This window comes from Gavialis gangeticus, unplaced genomic scaffold (assembly GCF_001723915.1).
Source record: "Gavialis gangeticus isolate Ggan-Ray unplaced genomic scaffold, GavGan_comp1, whole genome shotgun sequence".
Classification (NCBI taxonomy): domain Eukaryota; kingdom Metazoa; phylum Chordata; order Crocodylia; family Gavialidae; genus Gavialis; species Gavialis gangeticus.
Genome location: NW_017728994.1, coordinates 7,568,093 through 7,585,038, shown reverse-complemented (window position 1 = coordinate 7,585,038; position 16,946 = coordinate 7,568,093). Strand labels below are relative to the sequence as shown.

At 39.8% G+C, this 16,946-nt stretch overlaps 1 protein-coding gene across 1 annotated transcript in view; it reads left to right on the top strand.

The window, feature by feature from the left end:
• RGR (retinal G protein coupled receptor) overlaps positions 1-11,194 on the top strand; it is a 40,054-nt gene extending 28,860 nt beyond the window's left edge. The window contains exons 4-7 of the mRNA XM_019502285.1: positions 4,602-4,755; positions 4,976-5,093; positions 8,116-8,229; positions 9,682-11,194. Of these exons, the coding sequence (XP_019357830.1) occupies positions 4,602-4,755; positions 4,976-5,093; positions 8,116-8,229; positions 9,682-9,825 (530 nt within the window). The 3' untranslated portion in view covers positions 9,826-11,194. The remainder of the gene's footprint in view (positions 1-4,601; positions 4,756-4,975; positions 5,094-8,115; positions 8,230-9,681) is intronic.
• Positions 11,195-16,946: the final 5,752 nt, after the last annotated feature.

The following is a 16,946-nucleotide window of genomic DNA, read 5'->3' as shown; positions in this document are numbered from 1 at the left end:
ACACCGGTACCCTGGGGCCAGTGCCAGTGGGGCCCAGAGCGAGGTGGCAGGAGTACAGGGCCCCAGCCAGCAGGTGCTCTATGCAGCCGAGCCAGCTCCCCCCTCTCCCTGCTGGTGCAGCCCAGGCCAGCTCCACAGACACCTGCCAGCCTGTGCCCCACTTTGGGCCCCACCGGTGCTGGCCCTGGGACATTGGTCCCAAGACATTGGGACATTGGTCCCAAGATGGTGGCCAAGGGGCGAGGCACCTGTCAAGGGGTGGGGATACCCATGCAGCCCTCAACAGCCTGCCAAAACTGGGTAAGCGGCCCTCTGTCCAAAATAATTGCCTGCCACTGTTCTAGGTCCTGTTCTTCCAGAAGTAATCAGCTGCAGTTTACAGAGAAAAAAGGAGAGAGAGGAAAAAAGAGACAGAGGATTTTTATATTCCTTTTATAGAAAGAAAGGGGGGGAAACATAGTAATAATTTGGAAAAAAATATCCTGTATCAGCTAACTATGACTTTTGGTTACAACAGCAGTTGGGGATTACCACTGAAACAGTAGAAGTACAGCACACTCTTTATAGATTATAGTCTGTTGTAGCAGACTATTACAGGTTCTCATTTCAAGTTCTACAACTACTTCAATTTACCTTGCACTTCAGCTCAAACAAGCTATATCCTCTAGTGTTAATGTTGTACTGATCCCTTTCTGGATTTAGTCAGTTACCATGAAGTGCTTAAAGCCTCCCAGGCCCTTTTCCTCAGGCTCAGGTAGCCCTTTCAGTTATTAGGGAGCTTCGAGACAGCTGGTTTCAAAAGTACGTTTCAATCTTTTGTCATGATTTTTCCTTCCTTGCTGCAGCTTCCACTCCTCTTTACTTATCCCAAAACAGATGCTCTTCACAAATTCTTCCCAGTTACTCCCTCCAAACACACAGACTACTATTAAAGTTCATTAACAAGCCTGTGTGCTAGTCACCTGTACCAATGGGCTCTCTAATTCCCTCCACCTGGAAAAACAGGCTACACCTGGCAACTTGCCTTCCTGGATGATTTTTGCCTTGGCCATAACTTCTTCCTTACTTCTGTAAAGCTGGCCTGAGTTGTTATGATGCAGAAACAGCATGCTTCATAAATCCAGATTGATTGTATATGGAAATGATGTAAAATTCTATTAAATTAAAAGATGCAATAGAATTAAAGCAAGCATGCTGGAAAATATACTAATATACATAGTTATTATTACCCATTTTATTGAACTTATGTAGCTTGAAAGTTAAAACACAGGTTTTGGTTTGTTTTTTCTAAAATACCAGAAGGGATTAGTTAAATATGGAGACTTACCGCTAGCAAAATTGTATCTGAAAACAAGTTCAAACATTTACAAGTTAAGCCACTTTTGTGTTAAGCTTGACAAAAAAAAGTCTTAATGCAGAAGTAGATTTCATTTTTGCTGCCATAGCAGTAAAAATAATGGCTTAACAGAATTACCAGAATTTGCAAAACACAAAACAAATTTGACATATTGTACAATAAGCTTGTCCCAATTGACTTGAAAATAGTAGCTGTATTAAAAAAGTCACCAGAACCATTGTTTATAATAGAAATATAGTTGAGCCCTTTTATATATAGCAGCACTACCACACTTGTTTTAACATATATTTATATTCAAAGCAATGTTAAAAAGACAGATATGTAGGACTTCTCATTTTATAGCAACTTTGAGATGGAATTTTTAAAATAATAAGTCTGCACAATTTTATTTATGGTTATACTGCTATATATCAGGAATAATCCTATTGTATTCAATTAAATTATTCTGGATTTATATTTTATCAGCATAATAAAAACCAGTTGTGACCCTTTGAGGCCAACATGTACCATCTATGTATGAGTCATGCAAAACAGAGAATTAAATTAACTTAATTATTATAAAGCAGTTGTGTTTTAAAATAAGTACTAAGTAATGTAATAAAACATATAGTACTTTAGTATATTTTACATTATATTTAAAATTTAAATTACAATGTGATGTACTTATATTGTACAGAGTGATTTTTCCTATAGTAAATATATAACAATTGCACCAAACTTCAGTGTTTCAACTTCCTTGTTCTGTTTTTAATGTATTTTGGCCATTGATTTTTTCTCTCCAAAGCACACTTCTAAAAAAGAAAAAAAACCACCAACACTTAACATACATAAGACCATATAATATACATATATATGGCAGGGAGAGAGGGTAGATAAAAAAGGCAAACAACTCCCATGACTCGTCTGACTCCATTACAATCAATGGAGCAGCATAGCTCACAACATCTGTTAATTTGATATTTATTGTCTAAATATGGATTGTGATGAAATAGTATGTTAATCACGATGTATGAGGTGACTTTTCACAACTCATTTATACTATACAGATGTTAAGGCAATGTGGGAAATTCTTTCTGTCTCTTATATCTCAAACTCTGTACCTAAATCCACAAGGGCACACCTTAAAGACATATTTCACTTTCTTCTGTGGATGGTAAGCAACCCCATCACATGCTACAGTGAGGTGGTAGAGGGCATTTGGAAAGCACCTCAGAACGACTTATTCAATTCTGGCACCAAAAACTGAAGGGAAAGTTGGAATGGAGTCTCTATCTCTGAAAACACCATTTCCACTCAAGAGCTCACCCATGACAAAATTATCCTTTGCCTTCATAAAAGCAGTTCTGGAAGCGAATTTATTTCCCCTGAATTAGCCCAAGTTTCTCTTTTTTAATTTCCCAGGGAAACCTTCAAATGCAAGAAATTTCTTCCCGCAGACTCTAAATTCAACTTCTGCATGAAAAGATTTACATTCAATGTATTTTTTAGTCCCAGCTAAACACAATCCATTGCAGAGAACTATTTTTTAATTTGAGTTAGTTTAAGCTTGTTTGCCAACTTATAATCTTTCTTTTCTTGATTATAATTATGAGAACAAGAAATGTAACTCAATGTGTTTCAATCCTTCATATTCCTTATTTCTAAACACATGTGGCTCTGGCATATGAAGTCTATCATAGACTAAAGAAAATTATGTGGGAATCCCTTGTTAAAATAACAGTAAAACATTTCTGCCAGTACTGCATACTTGCTTTGCACTAAACAGCTACCAAACTGTTGTTCTCATCCTACACTGCTCCTTGGCAGCCTAAAGAAGCAGTATGTCACCATTATTATAGATGGGGGCTTGCTAGCTATTGCTTGTCTAGCATTTGATATGTACCTATATGGAGAGTAACTTTCTGTTTCCCAAAGTCCAAAAGCTATTGAACCTAATGTGTTGGTATATTATTCTAATTTGATGCTAATTGGCCCTAGTGTGCCATCCATTAAGTGCTGAAATATGAAAGTGACTACTGCCAACATAGGCTCCCACTTTGAGTGTTTATGCTTTTATACTTAAGAAGCACTATTACTATTACCCAGATTGTAATATGTGTTGGCTCTTTTCACCCTCATTACAGCCACCAGGTACACAAATTATATAGCTAAGGAATGGCTATTGGTATGCAAGAAAGGATTATTAGGGTCTGTATTAAAACAGCTGGACCATGATCTTCACTGGGCCTGATCTTTATGCCTCCATCTCCAGAGGAACCATGAAGGAGCTAAGTAGGAGGTGTCAGATCTGTACTTTTTGGAAGACCCAGAACTAATACACAGCATATTTTACCCTGCAGCTTTCTTCTTGCGCATAGCTTTTGGGTCATTCACAAAGAGATAGCTCAAGAACAGCATCTTGCCCAACACATGACTAGAAATAACGGTCACAAGCTGGCAGAGGGTAAATTCAGATTAGACATCAGGAGGCGCTACTTCACTGTCAGGGCGGCTAGGATCTGGAACCAACTTCCAAGCGAAGTGGTGCGGGCTCCTACCCTGAGGGGTCCTTAAGACAAGGCTAGACAATCACCTTGCTGGGGTCATTTGACCCCAGTACTCTTTCCTGCCATGGCAGGGGGTTGGACATGATGATCTGCTCAGGTCCCTTCCGACCCTACCAACTATGAAACATGCTGTTCTTAAAATCAAATCCTATTCTACCCCTATTCCATTTGGGGTAGAGAGGGAGAGAAAGGATTTGGATAGCTTCTGCAGAAGGCTGCATCCCATTTCCATGTCTCTGCACACAGTGTTGCCAATTCTCATATAAATAAAAAAAAGAGCTAAGTTTTTCATGCCAGAAATCATAAGAATTGGCAACACTGTGAGTGAGTGGATTCACCAACTCAGCTGAGCAGAGGGAAAGAAATAATAGGAGCTACTGCAAGTGGAAGGTAGATTCCTTCCACCAGCACCAGTGGAATTACCTTTTGCCAAGCTTAACTACTTAGATTGGGCAAAAGGACAAGATTTAGTCCTAGAAAGACAAAAATTGAAGGACATAAACCATATTTTTACAGAAACAATGAACAGAAAGACTGAAGAACTGCAAACAAATATAATGTGTGCTCCAACAGAAAGGGAAAGTATTATGGTGCTTTTTTTAGTGGCCAAGTGCTCAGTTAAGTCTTAGAAAATCAGAAATTAAACAGCCTTTTTCTCATACCTTAAAATGCTGGGTTTTTCTCCCTTTGATTTGCAGGAAGACAGGTGCATTGGAGCACAACCATCTCATTGGTGTTATTCGTCTGGCTGTTCTCTGCTTTTTGGTCTGTGATGCCACTGTTGGGGTGGGGTGAATATAACTATGAGCCCCTAAGAACTTGTTGCACGTTGGACTACTCGAAAGGAGACAGGTGAGGAAGTGCATGGTCATTTCCTATCTGTTTTCTGTGAAATGGGGTATAATGGCAACAGCAAGTATTTTTCAGTGTTAATGCCAGGCATCTTGCTGCCCTAAGCAACTGCATACCAGCTATCTAAAGAAGGATAAATGGGTAGAATTGTGCTTGTTAGTGCATTTTATAAACCAAATGCAAAAAGAATTAACAAGGTCTTTTTCCCCCCACCCACCAGAAATTATGTCACATTCCTTTTTGCTCTGGCCATTTTCAATTTCCTGATCCCAGGCTTCATCATGCTGACAGCTTATCAGTCCATAGAGCACAAGTTCAAGAGAACTGGACAGTTTAAGGTAAGAAAACTTCTCAAACTCCCCCACAAAACTTGGACCACTTATGAGTTATAAAATCCTGAAAAAAACAATTCCCCCCAATTCTACTTAGAAAGTCTTTGAAACAATCTGTTCCTCTCCTAAAAAATAAACCCCAGGTTAGCCACTAGAAAAAGCTCAGGAGTAGCTTTGCTCAAAAAGCTGAAAGCTATATTTCTTAATACAGACTTTTAGTACAAAGCTCTGAAAAAACGGCAACACTAAAGATTTGTTACACATATTCGGTTTCCAAGTGTGGGCAGGAGAGGAAGTTGGCTTTACAAATGCAGCCACTTTACACTTGGCTGAGGTAATTCAGAAAACTTATGAGGTGGAAACAAAGGAATTGTTTCTTCAACAATGCTCTGGAGCACCAAGTTTATGATGATGTAATGTAGTGATTATATAACCTGGTTTCTTAGGCACATACTGAACATTCAGTGGGCTTTACACTTGACTAGTTGGTACAGACTGAGCACTCTCAGCTATCAGAAACAGTTAATTCTTAGGGATAGTATTTTAGTGGAAAGGGTTTGTCCAAGCTGATTAATGTATAGATGAACATTTGCAGCAGTGTGTGGTATTATAGGGTCTACTTATGAGGCAGGAGATGTGTAAGCCTTAACATGAGTATTCAGTACGCAGTACTCAAATACTATGGCAAGCTTATGAAATAAAGAAGGCATTAGTGACACTGAAAGTTTTGATTCTGGTATTTATGGCAGCATAGCTAATTTTTGCTTGCGGTATTTTCTTGTGCAGTTTATTGTTTGTGCAATTCTTTCAGAAGTTCACAAATGATCTCCCTATCCTGATTTTTTTACCTCACAAAGTTTCAGTTTTCCCTCCCACCTGAGGTTTTCAGCAGATGTTAAACTACTCACACTTCACCTTGTCAGTTCATCACATGATGTATTTTTATTAACTCTGGCAACAGGACTTGCCAGCTGACTGAGGCCATGGACAGACATTCATTTTTAGTACTTCACAGTATTCTAGTATTTCACAGAAATTCTTAGCACTAGAAAAATTGTTTGGGAGTCAGAGCCTACAAACTCTACAACCAGGAGGCACTAGGGCTAAGGAGAGACATTCAAAAAGCCTGAGCCTGAATTGATTCAATCTTTGCAGGTTAGTCTAACCTGGCTAAGCTAAATCAGTTTTGTAACCAGACAGACATCCCAGTAATGCAGGCACATGCCTGCAGTGGCTCTGACTAGAAGCCAGGGGGCACTAGAGCAGCCTTCCCTTCCCTTGTACAGGTCTGAGCTGAGGGGGGCATGGCGAGGCCCTGGCGGAACACTGTGTTATTAGGGAGCCCCACCCCCTTTATAACAGCATTTATCAGCTCTGTTATCAGCATTTAATATCCCATCAGAACACAAAAGCCTCACTCATTACAAGCTTTTCTTAAACAGTTTTTTCCAAAGGAAAATGCATGCCACCCTGTGGCTCCTTTACTATTCATTCCATTCGGGAAGAAGAGCACACACCAACTGCAGATGCTTCCTCAGTCTGATGAAGGGTTTTTAAACCCAAAAGCTTGCTAAGAAAATTTTTTCCAACTATTTGATTTGTCTAATAAAAGATAACAGATTTACCCAAAGAACCCTGTCTGCCTTTTCCAAAGGAAGGAATGCAGGGACATTACCATCTGAGCTGCTGATTATCTTCAAAAACTCCTAAGCGGACACTGTCCTATCTGCCTTACACAGCAGCTAGCATACCACATGCACATACAGTCTGTGCTGCACGAGAGAGGAGGAAGGGATCTCTGCTTATGCAGTGAGTGGTGAGAGAGTGCTGCAACCAGGGAGGGTCCAGCTCTGCTGTGGAGCAGAGAGCCCAGCCCAGAGAGCATGCCAGGATGCTGGGGGGTTCTGGTTTGGCTTAAACCAATAAAGGGTCTGGGACAGATATTGCGGTTTAGCCCAAATCAGTTAAGTCTGATACTACATTCAACCAGATTTATCTCAAACTGGTTTAAGCCATTTTCAAACTGGTTTATGTGCATTGAATGTTTGTTCTGTTACAGGTTTAAACCAGTTTCTGGCCACTTAAACTGGTTTATGTGTAATGTCTGTCCCTAGCCGAGGGGACTGCTCCTTGAGACACCCACCCCCACACCACTGCTAAGGCAGGGGGCTGGCTGTCAATAGGCAGCTGGTAGCTGCTAAAAAGCAGCAGCTGCCATGGACAGCCCCTCACCCTATAGAATTGATAAGGGTAAGGAGATTGCTTTCCTAGCCTCTTCCACTCCCTGCCTCCTGCATCAAGCAACAGCACCCTCTAGGTGACTCAGAGGGGTGCACAGAGCAGGGGCCATTGTGTCACAACTGGAAGGGAGAATGCCATGGGAGAATGCCAGCACCCTGTCTCATTGTACCAGTTACTGGGATGGGTCCAGCTGTGGGAAACACATCTGGTTCACAGTCTGGGCAGGAGAAGTAGGCAGATGCCTGTGGCTACTTCCAGCCTGGAGGAACCCTTGCACAGACCTAGGGTGACCCAGGTGTGTTTAGTGGCTGGGGAGCACCAGCATCCACAGGGCATCCCTGGGAAGGAGGATGAGAAGAGCACTGTAAGATCCTGGGTGTCCTCAACACCCAAAAGAAGCATACACATACTCTAGCGTAGGAGGGGAAAGATATTTCTAGTCAAAAGAGAAAGAACTTTCTTGCAAAAGAGCCTGTTTTGTTACTCAGGAAAACCCTTAAATGGCTGTATTCTCTCTCTCTCTATTAGGAAAAGAGCTTTTCTCCTAGCATGAATATCATGGCCTAAGCATGCAGTTCTAGCAGGGCAAGTATTGGGAGTCACATCCATATAATCCAAATGATCTCTATAAAAGAACAAAGGGCAGTATATCAGTGCAGTATATAACATATATTTAATCTATTTAAGACACCTTTACTGAGTTTGAACAAGGATTAATATTTCACTGTGTTAAATAGAGCATGTAATTCTATAGTTAAATGCATGTGTTGCCCTCATTTTTTTTCAGTTTAATACTGGTTTACCAGTGAAGACACTGATCATTTGCTGGGGACCCTACTGCCTTTTATATTTCTATGCTGCAGTTCAAAATGTGACATTTATTCCACTTAAACTACAAATGGTATGTAAATATATCCTTGTTCATTCTTTTTTCTGACTTACTCTTATAGCACAATATCAGTTTAGGAATTAATACTTTGAAGCACAGGATATAAATTAGAAGACAATAGTTTCTTTGTAGAGTATTCTACCAATTTTAGAGTAAAACAACTTATTACAGTAATAAATATCATTAGCAGGATCATCACGACTGATTGCAAACAGTTTAAGAAGTTTCATTTGTTGCTTCAGTAGATGGCTTTAATCTGCATCTGTAGCTTGAGCATTATTGGATTGTGCAGTTTTTCACCTGCCAACCAGTTCAGATGTTATTATTCTGAAATGTCATTCTTTGCTGATACAGTGCATTCATTTAGTAAGTGAACCTGTTATTAGCAAAGTCACTCTAACCAAAATGTAGCTTTTTTCTTCTCCATGATTAAACACTGTTCTAGAACAGGAAGAGAAGAACCTTCCGACTTGGTTTTCTCTGCTCCATATTTGCTGGAAAAAGCAGGAGATGCCAAAAATCATACAAAAATGTTTACCATATGCACATAAAGTTATTCAAAATCATTATAAACTTGTCTTGAGGGACTAATTGGCTCATGGATTCAGTAGTAACATATAGAGCCTTTTATCTTTAGCTCACTGGTTAAACTCCAGCACAGATTGCAATTAATCAGAAGTCTTTAATCATATATTAGGTATTCAGTATCCCAAATGAAATGAGCTGGTGATCTCAGTTTAGTTCCCAATTGACAGGTGCCCACAGCTTAACATTCACTTCTGCAAACTGTGCATTTGCATTCAGTTTGTCTTAACTGAGTGTATCTACATGAGCTGTTTACTGTGGAGTAGACTAATTAGCTCCCCAGTAAACATCTTGGCATCTACATGTGTGGGACTATTAGGCTGGACTAAACTAATCAACTCCACAGCAGGGTAGTACTTGTTAATATCCCCAGACTCCCTGCCAGCCGGAGCTGTTTCAACCAGGCTCAGCATGCTGTGGTCCCAGGCATACCTGTGAATACAGCGCCCAAGAGCAGTAAGCTCCAGCATGATAAGTGTCATGTGCATGTGATGCACCCACTGAAATGTAACAGGGGCACAGATGCTAGACTAACTTCCTCTTTTTGGAGGTGACCCCTTCCAGATCAGAGAACACTGGCTGGGTGGCAAGTTGTCTGTTTTGCTGTTGTCATGTGCGTGGAGGATTAATACTATCCAAAATCCTTTACCAGAACCAAATTCACTTAAAAAATAATCCATCCAATTCCTGCAATTAAGAATTTGTTTGGTAAAGGACAAACCAAATAATTCTTAAGGCTAGACTAAAGTGATGCTACATGGATCCCTGTGGTAATTTCTCCAAACCAACTCTCCTTCCACCCCCCAACGCTTACCCCCAACACACACAGGCACACAAACTAACTTAATTTCATATTTAAAGTGTTGTGTCTTATAACAGGTTCCTGCCATTATTGCCAAGATTTCACCAACCATGAATGCCTTTCTGTATTCCCTGGGAAATGAAAACTACAGAGGAGGAATATGGCAATTTCTCACAGGACAGAAGGTTGAGAAAGCAGAGGTTGATAATAAAATTAAGTAACAAGTTTTTCCTTCCAGGTAAGGTTAATGTAGACATGTAACTGAAAGCAAAACAACATAGGAAACCGTATACATACTGCAACTTAGTTAATGGTGCTTCCATTGGAAAGGTTTTTTTCATGTATTTCCTGGATCATCACAGCTATAACACTACAACACCACACAAAAGAAAGTGAGTCAGATAACTCTTTAATTTTTATTTCAGTCTATTCTAGGCTTTTTGTCAAACAAATTGCCTTAAACCCAATGTTGGTTGTAGTCAGTATCAGTTTGTGTGTCATTGCAGATCTTGTGTGTGCTGTGAAGCATTTTTTCTGTTACACTAATGTCAAAGTTTAGAAAATTAAGTGAAGTAGGATATTAGGTTATCCAGTGAAGCCTACCAGAATTAATTTGCATTTGGTTTGTCCATATGGTATATCTGGATTACCAGAAGATTAAAGAAGTGTCCAGAATTACACCATATGTCTATGTAAATAGCTTGTTCATCTGAATGTTTTAAATTCATATATAATGAAAGTTTGCAAATGTATGAGGCTGAATCTGCCATCTTTATTTGTCAAAACATTCCAATGAGTGTTTTCTCCAAGTAAGAAATGTTAGATTTGATCCTATTCCAATTTAATTCCCGTATATCATTCAATTTGCAACCAAGCTCTACTGCTACTCGTCCCCTTCACAATAAGCCAACTCAGATTACTCCATTAGTTCTTTTCATATTTTATCAATCACTAAAACAGAGGCCAAAAATGGGCCAAATTTTATTCTAGAACAGCAGTGTAAATCTGGTGTCACCAAATTCCAATGACTTAGTGGAGTTACACTTCTCATGTCTTTGAGAGGAGACACTGGCCTTACTGTAACTCAGGAAGCCAGCAAATATTAAATAACTACTATATCCTTCTAATATGAATATTGAAATGATTTCTAGTTATCAGGACGCTGCATTTAAGATTTATTTTTTACTCAACCATATTTTTCAGCATTCCTATATATCTGAAAACTGGCAGTTAGTTTTGCTTGTTGTCACAAGATATACCTCCAAATAATCTATTTATAAAAATGTGTGCATGACACAAAATGAGAGAGAGTGTGTATACAGAAACCCAAATCTAATTGGATTTTACAGAGATCTTGCAATTAAATAAAGTGCTTTGAAACTAAATGGCATCATCTCAAACAAGTTTTATAATACTCTCACAGGCCACGTCCAGATGAGCATGGCCGTGTGGTATGCGGTACCACAAACACATCTGCAGCACCACATACCACATGTTCAGTTGTTCTCCACACTGCAAGGGAGCAGCAGTTGGGGGGAAGGGGGAGAGCAGTTTGACCCCTGGTTATCCAGGAATCAAAAAAAACCGTGGGAAGAAATGCATAGAGGTACATGCGGGCTGCTCAGAATTGGAGCCTGGCCAGCTGGAGGGCCAGGCTCCATGCAGCAGGATCACCACTGCTGCAGCCCTGGAAGGCCCCCAGAACCCCAGGTAAGGCTGCTAAGGCCATCCCAGTGCTGGCCCCAACCTTTCCTATTCCACCCAGGGTAACCTGCCATGTGCCACCGGGCACGTTGCACAGGAGTTCCCCATGGACAACTAACAGTAGCATAAAGTGCACTGCTGCTGGTTTTCCCTGGGGAACCAAATGTCCACACACATGTGGACATGGCCACAAAGTATAATCTGTGGGCCAAATAGTGTCTGAGAATTCCTGAAATGCAGCCCCTATAGTCCATCTTCACAAAAGAGAAACAACCTATGGAAACTTTGGGTTTCAAGGGCCCTCAGATAAAAGTGGAGTGATAGCTAGTAGCCTCATTGATCTGCATCTGCATGTTAAGAGTAAGTGTGGCTACAGCCTGGTCTGTTTTTGCAAATTTGATATAGTCTTTGGACTACTGGTGAATTAGCTATTGCAGCTGTCAGCTGAACAGGGATAAAACAAATGCCTTTGAATTAACAGGGCATAAGAAAAAATGTTGAAGTCCTCAAGATTAAATTATCTGATTCCATATCTGATAATTATATTAATATTTTACAGCATGCAGATTTTAATTCTGTCAACACTAAGAGGCACCCCTATATATACTCAGTATATTCATGCCCATTCTCCTCATTAGTGTCATTGGGAATTATTTTTATAAGACTTTGACGCATAGATTTAAAAAAAGGCTTCTAAGCAAGCAACAAAAGGGAAATTCTCATTCTTATCCCCACATAGATTTTCTTGAGGTCTTATTTCAAGACATAGCCCAAACACTTTAAATGTAATTCATTGCAATCTAAATTATCACAGGAATTAAGCACCCACAGCTCCAAATGAAATTCCTGAGCCCTCAGTTATGTTTAAGGCAGGCTCTTACTGAGTCAGCTTTCCTGCATCACCTACAATTAGATAAAAAAGATCATGAGCTATATTGAGGTTTCAATTTTCTGTTCTTATCTTTACACATTTATCCTTACACATACTGGGTTTCTTCTCCTAACACTAAAGACTGATTTGGGAACTGGATCTGGGGGCAGACAAAGAATGTGCACCTGTCTCCACCATGGTACTATATTATACTTTCAATAAAATATAAAAGTGCCACCACCAGGAACGAAAGGAAGGTAAATGTAGATTTTATAAATACAGATCTAAAAAAATCACAAGGGTCAGAGGTTTGTTTTGACTACCTGGGATTTATATTATGGCTAGGCTGTAGTACTGCAGCAAAGGACCTGGAGGTTAAAATGGACCATAAACTGAATACGAACCAATAGTGTGCTCTTGCAAAAAAAGCCAACAGCACACTAGGTGTATGGGAAGTAATTCTTCTGTTGTATTTGTCACTGGTGAGGCCTCACTGGGAGAATTGTATCCATTTTTGGGCCCCACACTTCAAGAATGATGTGGACAGGCTGGAAAGAATCCAGTGATGGGCAACAAAAATTATTAGAGACCTAGGAAACCTGACTGAGGAAAGGCTGAAAGAGCTAGGGTTATTTAGTCTACAGAAGAGACAATTGTGGGGGAATTTCATAAGTCTTCAAACACCTAAAGGGCAATTCCAAAGAGAAAAGAGATTAACTTTTCTCTGTGGCCATAGGGGAATGGACTCAGATAAATGGCCTCAGACTGCAGCAAAGTAAATTTAAATTGGAGATTAGGAAGAACTTTCCGATTATAAGGGTGGTCAAGCATTGGAATAGGCTACCTAAGGAAGTTATGGACTCTCCATCGCTGGACATTTTCAACAGCAGTTTAGACCAACAGTTGGCTTGGATGTTTTATTCAAAGATGATCCTGTCTTGAGCAGGGGCTGGATTAGATTACCCTGTGAGGTTCTTTCTATCCCTACTTTTCCACCATCCTGAGATCCTGTGAAAACTGTACTATACAAATGTGAGTGTTAATCATAAACATGTATCCTGTTATCAAACATATCCCAATTAAATGTATTATGTTTCATTAATCAATGGAAATTGATGGCTGGAGATGAAAGTTGAAATTAAATTGCAAAAACAGATATTGGAATGCATGTACATTGTGTGTATATGTTCACAGAGATAGAAAGACTATAAATCAAAGTATAACAATCTGTTTCTATATAAATGAATATAGCTGGTCTGATAAACATAAAATGTTTTTCTCTGAAAGTGTGTGATTTCCTTCCTAAACCGAATGAACTGTGTGAAGTGAAGCTGCTGCATTTTAATTAAAGAAAAAGATGTGTGCATACACGTGTGCTTATTTTAAATGTTGTATTGAAATCCAGCCATGCAAGATAACTCTCAAAAGATTACTTGGAAAACAAAAAGTCCATGAATACCAGGAAATAAATGCACAGAAATATGAAAAAAGAAAGAAATCCCAAACTGATGCAAGTATAAATAATATAATTTTAAGACTCAATTGTATATAGAAGATGAATGAAAAGCATCACACAATTTTTTTTTATACTTTCAGACCCTTAGATGTTGACAGAGGAAGACAATGTTAGCTTTCTTATGTGAGGAGTGTAGTAAATTTCACAGTGTAGGTACAGAACCTGGTTTTAAAACTGCAAAATCAGTGGATATAGTAGGAGAGAAGAACAAGCCCAAGCCTTGGGCCTAGATATGGATTTGCCTTTATATCTGATAAAACAGCAGGAGAATTGTGCTAGAGATCAAATTTTGAGAGTTCTAGGCCCTGATCCAGCAAAGCATTTAAGCATGTATTTAACTACAAGCAGGGGAGCAATTCAATCAAAGTAAATGGGAATTAAGCACATACTCAATTTCTCTTCAAGTACACAGCCCTAAAGAATAATAACTTTTAGTTAAAAAGAACTTGTGAAATATTTCCTCAGTAGTAACATAAGTTATTAATGAAACTGGAAATGTGAGGCCTGATTCACCATTGTACCTTTACAACTGGGTAAATTAATGACATATTGGCTGTAAAATGTCACCAGATCAGAATGATAATGTTTAGCTATGCAAAGGCCAAGAATTAGAAAAACTTGCTCTCCATGCTTTATCTCTACTGCACCTATGTACAGATTTTCAGTGTCTAGTGCTGTCAATCTGATGAAAATTATGAACAGTAAAATTATTTTAAAAATTCAAACTTTAAAAAATAAATGCTTACTATGGGAACAATAATTCAAAGAAGACTGTGTACTCAAAACTTTGTCAAGTCATAAGACATCCCCATTTCCCCACTGCTATCTACTGAGATGCTAAGTACTCAGGTTGGAGAGTCTAGTCTGTCTGGCTAGGCACAGACATTTGAGAAGCCTGAGCCTGAATTGATTTAATCTTTGCAGGTTAGTCTAACCTGGCTAGGCGAAATCAGTTTTGTAACCAGACAGACAACCCAGAAATGTAGGCACATGCCTACAGTGGCTCAGGCTAGAAGCCAAGGGGCGCTAGAGCAGCCCTCCCCTCCTTCCACAGCAGGGAGCTCAGAGGGGTGTGGCCAGGCAGGATGCTGTGATTAGCCCAGCAGGGAATTGATAACAGTGTTTATCACCCAATTAAGAAAACAACAGAGGGACACTACCAGCTCTTGACGATTTTCCCTGTTAATTCTACCTGCTGATTCAGCACCGACTATAGCCAGCATGTGATCTGTGAGCCAATACACAGAAACCTCCTCAGCAAGGTGGGCGGGGGAAGTGTGGGGGTGGGATTTCTGCTTAGCAGGGCATGGTGAGGGGAGGAGGGAAGCAGCTCACACTCTCTGGAGCTCCAGCCAGGGAGCAGAAGAGAGGGGCCAGCCCTGCTGTGGAGGAAAGAGTCCCACCCAGCCCAAAGAGCATGCCAGGATGATGGGGTTGTCTGGTTTATCTTAAAGCAAAAAGGGGTCTGGGGCAAACATTGCATAAACTGGTTTAAGCCCAACCAGTTGAGTCTGATACTACATTCAACCAAGTTCTCTCATACTGGTTTCAGCCATTTTCAGACTGGTTTATATGCACTGAACATCTGTTCTGTTACATGTTTAAACCAGTTTCTGATCACTTAAACTGGTTTGTGTGTAATGTCTGTCCCTAGCCTCTATGGAAACAGTGGTTGTTATTATTTTTTAAGACCTGATTTGAGGATGATGGATTAATTAGAGTAGTCAGAAGGGCTTGAATTTGACTAGGAAGGGAACATTGATAATGAAATAATTTTAATTACAAACAGCAAAGTAAGTATAACCTGTCTTAAAGTATAAACCAGTCTTAAAGCATCATGCTTCTGACAAACATAAATAGAAAGGAGTATGTAAAGGATCCTTTCTTTTTAATTCTCAAGCAACTAAAGTTAGGAGGTTGGATAACAAACTAGAAGAGCTGAAGATGCTCACTTATGAGGAAAAGATGTGTTATGTTTGGTGTTAATGAAACACGGTAGGAAAGCTGTTATACTTGTAATGTTAAAATCAATAATTACACCTTGTTCCATAAGGACAGATTGGGAAAAGAGAAGATAAGAACAAGCAGTCTACCTCAAAGATACTGGAATCTATCAGTGTCAGAGGATTCAAAACTACTTGAATGCTTATAGATTTAAATTCTAAATAAAAATGAATACACTAAGTAAAATATTACAGACCACCAAATCTCTCAGGATAACCTGCTCTATTTACAGCTGTTCACAATGTATAGGAAGAATAATCCACATGGGGGGACACTTGATGGATATCTTAAGTGATGAGTAAGAAAACATCTTTAGAATTTCTAAAGAAATAATGGATGGTTTCTTAATAAAGAAAGTTCTTCAGCCAAGATGGTTGCAACTCAGTCTTGGACCTCATTCTGACAAAATCAAAATGATGCAAAGGGTTTTGAAACAGCCTTGAAACTAAACGAGGGCAATCAAAACATTCCAAAAGTTTTTAAATATTTCAAGTTTTGAAGCTGAGGCTGGGCTTGCCTTCAGGAGAACAGAAAGTAAGGAGAGGAAGAGGGAAGAGTGGGGAAGCCCTGCTCTGATATGGACTGTGTAGCTGGCCAGTGACTGTGTTCCTTCCCTGAGGTCCCTTCCAATCCCAGTGCTCTGTGGGTGGGATGGAAATACAGCATAAAAAGCATCATTGTTTGAACTGAGCTGCTTTCTGCCTTGGGGTCAGTTACTTTTGTGCTCTTCCTGGAATGCAACAACTGCAGAAACTTCCTCAGCCTGAGAAAGGGTTTTTAAACCCAAAAGCTTGGTTAAAATTTTTTTCCAACTATTTAAGTTGGTCTAATAAAAGATATCAGATTCACCCAAAGAACCTTGTCTGCCATGTCCTTAGACCAACATGGATACAACATACACCCCTATATACATTTATATATTTTTATAAAGACAAGACACTATGAAACACACCATGAAGCATTCTGGAAAGGCAGCTGGCAAGCTTTCAGGTAGGACAGAAGAGGGGGTAGAGGGAGAGGTGTATGTTCCCCCCCCCCAAACCAAACTGCGATGTAGCCTCTTTGCTACAACAAGCAGGCTTGAAGCTTCTACTAGTTGTACAGGCAGCAAGGAGAGGGGAGCAGTGGTAGTGCCACTGCCTGTGCCTGAGTCTGCATCCCCTCCAAGAGCAGCAGTCATAACCCCACCACCACCAGCAGGACAACAAGCAGCAGCACCAGCATAACAGTCTCCTCCACCCCCATTT